The sequence below is a fragment of the Marmota marmota genome, unplaced genomic scaffold (genome assembly GCF_001458135.2).
Source record: "Marmota marmota marmota unplaced genomic scaffold, marMar, whole genome shotgun sequence".
NCBI lineage: Eukaryota > Metazoa > Chordata > Mammalia > Rodentia > Sciuridae > Marmota > Marmota marmota.
In genome coordinates, this window is record NW_026005607.1 from 1 (window position 1) to 4,860 (window position 4,860).

The window sequence follows — 4,860 nt, forward strand, 5'->3', positions numbered from 1 at the left end:
TAAACAAGTCTGGATGGTGCCTGGCAAAATGCCAGAGGGAGTGGTTTGAGAAGTAACAAAAGCGAGCCATTAAGTGTGGAGATTCCTTATTGGTTGACTGATGTAGATAAGCTGTGTGGAATGTATAAATACTGCTCCTGTCTTGCAATAAACGGCTCCCACTCCTGCTGTATCAATCTACGCAAGTTGTTCGCCACCCCCAGGGGTTATTTTGCTGCAGCCAGCCGGACTGCGGCAATAGAGGAAGACTGTGGACTAATCAGAAGGTCCTCTTGGACTTGTTCACTTCCTGGCACTGTCTGCTGATCACTCAGTGAACTCTGAGATGCACTGACAGGCTGAGACACTTCTTCATGGACCTCCTCATCACTTAACCTTTCTACTTTGACCCGGACATCTTCTTCGGTACCCAGAGGAAGGGTAGTTTTTGTGCTCTCACAAGTCACATAGTCAGCCATTCTTCTACCTGCCTCAGATGGGCCAGGTAACTCTAAAGTCCGGGTATTTTCTGCTTGCTTAGCCTTTTCAGGTTGAATCCTTCGATCAATTCCAAAAGGAAAAGTCCAGGGAAAAGCTAATGAAGAGTCAACTGGTTGATTTCTATTTTCTGTGTAGGAAGCTGAAGAGTTTAATACTTGGGGTGAACTTGTTTGTGTGCTACACTTTACAGGACTCTCAGGAGACATAACAATGTAACTTTTGCGTTTTCTCAGGGACTCTCGGCAGACAGGAATGGTTCTTTCCACCACACTGCATTCTGAAGACACTGGGGAAATGCTTCCATCTCGAGTAGTAAAATTGCAGGTAGAATTACTTTCTTGTCCAGCATCTAGACCCTTTTCTGGCTGGCTATTGGGTGTATTCCATAAAATACTTGATTTCATGAACTCTGAGCAGGTGCTAGCAACACTAAACATTTGCATATAGCTGGCTGCAGCTAGAACATCAATAATATTTTCTGTGTTAATTGAAAGAGTAGCTGTGTAAGCATATTCTAAAAGGGGTATAAAGCCAGTCACTGTAACATGATGCAGATCCAACACATTCTTGTTCTCATCCTCTGCTTGGCCTACAAGTTTGGTGCGAAAGAAATCACTGCAAGCTGCTAGTACCACCTTATGTGCCCGGAAGATTTTGTCCTGGACACGAATAGTGATATCACAAAAATGTCCATCATTTCGCAGCATGTTTAGTTTTCCAAGCATTTCCTGGCTGTGGGAAGAGGAGCTATGAGTAAATGTTTTCACACCCATCTTTTCCTTCCTCTTCTACAGATGCTCTTCAAGGATGCAAATGAATCACAAATGTCCTAAAAAATACATAAAATAAAATATTAAATGATGGTTTAGTAGCTAAAATAGGCAATTTATACCATTTTCAGGTGGCCACTGTGCCAAGTAAAAGACAAAAAGATGCTAGTGAGAGAGAAACTTAAGGTACACAATGTATTAAAATGTGTTCTCCAAACTCTTCAATCAGGGAAGCATTTCAAATACTGTTTAAATAAGCTCCAGAGTTTTAAATGATATTTGTAAATATTGATATTTAGAATAGTGCCTGGCTTTTTATGCCAGACACTATTCTAAATATTTCACATTTGATAAGTTATTGAACATCAAGAGATCTCTGTCAATGGGTATAGTATCATCCCTGTTTCTAAACGTAAACATGCAGTAGGTAATGCCAGTTCAAACATTAAATAATCCATCCTACATAATCATTTCTTTGAATATTCTACTTAGATAAATATATAGGGGAAAAGAAAGGAGGAGGAAAGGAAAATAAAGGGGGGAAAAGATTAAAAAAAGATTCCAAGATAATAACAAGAAGCCAAAATGATCAATTTGGGATTGTTCCCTGTTTGATATGATAAAAAGGATAAAAGGCATAAATCCTTTTGATTGATAGAGAAGGCCATTGTAATAATCATCTTGGACCATAATTTTGAAAATAGTTCAAACATAAACCTGCTCCAGGAACACTTATCTCTATTTTATGGATTGAAGGGTTGCCTGATTCAAGAATGGAAAATAAGCCAATTAAGGTTGTTAAAATAAAAACAATAATAAAACTGTTTTACATGTTGTCACAATGAGACATTATGCAGCTAAGACAGGTCTAAACAGACCATCATTTAATATATTTGCTATTTCCTCTCATAGAAACAAGATGAAGAGGTAAAAAATGGGAAGGCTATATAGAAAGTGTTTCATTCATTTGCTATATCCTAGGAAACTGGCTTCTGCTTTTAAAGCTGTGCCATCAAGATTGCTTACTTTGATTGGGATCATGTGGTTGAGGGAGGAAACATGCCTTCAGAACAAGTGACAGTCATAATCCAGGGACCATCTGCATGAATAAAGGTATAAAGTCAAGAAATTAAACAGCATATTTGGAAAATGTACAGTGGGGTATTAAAATGAAACCACTTCAATCTTGGTTTGGTTGGAGGCCCCCAAAATGTACCACATTTAAGTAAGGTGTGAGGGCACATATGCAAAGAGGTGGAAAACTTTTCTAAGATGGTGCTTCTTTCATCTTCTGTGATCTAAAAGTTGAAGATCAGAAGAGGAATTTTGCTGAGAGTAATTGGTGTGTCATGAATTACAAACTCCCTGCTACTCTCCTGGCATGTCTGTCCTTTGTCTCAAGTGAATGGAAATTGTATCACACTTTAAAAGATTCTTTGGCATGAGTCTGACTTAAACATGGTCAGGACTATGAAGTTTGCTTACTATTTTTCATAGTATATAAAGCCATATAGTGGAGTGTCTTAAGTGCACAGAATCTAGTGCACAGAATTTAGTGTACACAATGCTGGGTTGTCATTTGTGACAACTGTCACAGTTGGTTCAGCTGTGTGAACTTATTAAGTAAGTCACTAAATTCGCTGTACCTAATTACTTAAGCAGTAAAACAGGCAAAATAGAACACAGGCCACACTTCTGAGGATCAATGACCTAATACATATTTAGTGTTTTGAACAGTAACTAACATAATCAATGCTACAAAAATATCAGTAACTGTTATTGCTGCTGCTACTACCATCACAGACCTTTTCTTCTTCCTCAGCCTATCCTAATCCAGGAAGGACCAAAACCATAGTCAGCAAATGTAGAGGAGTGTAAGAGGGCTCAGTGTGAGAACACAGAAACAGGAAACAAATCAAACCCTACATTTCCACTGCAGGCCTACAGTAAGCCTGAGGTAAGAAAGGACAGTTGATTTTTAACTTTGAATTCAGTTTATTAGTTCTTGAAAAGATTGTTTTTATTTCCTGAAAGTGACTAGAAAAGTTACTAAGACTTGTTCTCCAGGGAGTTGGAAAGAGAACACTACAAAATGAATTTAAATGGCCAGAAGACAAAAATGAAAATGGGTTGAGTACCTCTGCTAAGTCTGTCTTGTCTAAATGTGGTACAAAGTCTAATTCAGTTGGAGTTATGGGATGAGAAGACGAATAATACACTGGGAAATGCCTTCTAAGTTATATATTTATTACATGCATTTTGTAATATGTGTCTATAGAAACTCTGATGTACTATGTAATAAAAAATTCACAAATACATTTTGGATGTACACTGAGGCAAAGGCTTGGAAAGAGATGAAATTAAGAGTATTTGAAAAGAATCATACCTAACATGGAAAATTCAAATGCCAGGAAGTATACCTGAAACTTCTATGAATTAGATAATTCTGTTTAAGAAAACATCTGATTTCTCTCCATTCCATATGTGTAGATGAATATGTATGTATGTAGTTACATATTTAATATGGAACATATTTAAACTTCTTGAACAAACTATTAATTACTGATAAACAATTTAAGTAGCTTTCACAAGTAATAAAAATGTGTCTGTATTAACAGTTTGCAATGTGAACTATTCAGTAATTCAGAAATATTTTCCTTCCTACCCTTTTATTTTAAATAACTGATGGAATACTATATATACATGTTTATGAAAGCAGTAGTTGCTAAAGGACATAAACTTTAAGGTGGAAAAATTAATTTTATCTCAAAGCTGGGTAAAGTTTTTGCAAAGGAAAGCATATAGCTTCGTTGATAAAACAGTGATTTTAAGTTAGTCAAATCTTAGGTTTTGAATTTTAATTTCTCCACTTACCAGTCAGGCATTAAATCTTAGTGAAGTTATTTTGTCTCTAATGCTTCAGTTCTGTCATCCGAAAAATAGAAATCATGAAAATTATACTTCCAAAATCATCAAGAGGGTTAAAGTAGCATAATTCCTGGCATAAAGTAAGCATTCAATAAATATTGGCTGTTTATTTACAATAGAAAAAGCATGAATAAAAATTAAATGTAGGGGCTGGGCATATAGCTCAGTGGTACACTACTTGCATAGCTGGCTCAAAATTCTGGATTCATCCCCAGTACTGCAAAAACAAAACAAAACAACAAAACAAAATTAAACAGAGTTCAAATTTCAGATGCCTATTCTATTTCTTTTTTTTATATAATTTTTTTGAGAGAGAGAGAGAATTTTTTTAATATTTATTTATTTTTTTTAGTTTTTGGAGGACACAACATCTTTGTTTGTATGTGGTGCTGAGGATCTAACCCGGGCCGCACGCGTGCCAAGCAAGCACGCTACCACTTGAGCCACATCCCCAGCCCTATTCTATTTCTTATATGATGGGGCATATTTTGAATATGTATATTTTTCATAAAAATTAGGTAATAAAAATGATCAGAAGATTTGAGATTAAATTGGAGTACCTCAGCATATAAAGTGAGGTGAGTACATAAGATGATGGCTAAAGAGAATGCAATGAAAGACAGTTAACACTGAAAATAATTTGAGAGGATGGGAAAAGCTGATATTAATGATAAGAATTTGC

General features: G+C 36.0%; 1 protein-coding gene across 2 annotated transcripts; it reads right to left on the reverse strand.

The window, feature by feature from the left end:
* Positions 1–191: 191 nt before the first annotated feature.
* On the reverse strand, positions 192–4,422 carry LOC107134303 (zinc finger and BTB domain-containing protein 44-like). Of its 2 annotated transcripts, XM_048797567.1 has the most exons (3): positions 4,125–4,422; positions 2,277–2,349; positions 192–1,309 (listed from the first exon to the last, which is right to left on the reverse strand). In XM_048797567.1, exon 3 carries the CDS (start codon positions 1,251–1,253, stop codon positions 207–209), a length of 1,047 nt encoding a protein of 348 aa, XP_048653524.1. In that variant the 5' UTR covers positions 1,254–1,309; positions 2,277–2,349; positions 4,125–4,422; the 3' UTR covers positions 192–206. The 2 variants fall into 2 exon arrangements, with proteins under 2 accessions (XP_048653524.1, XP_048653525.1); XM_048797568.1 differs by lacking the exon at positions 4,125–4,422 and having other exon boundaries at positions 2,277–3,734.
* Between the last annotated feature and the right edge of the window lie 438 nt (positions 4,423–4,860).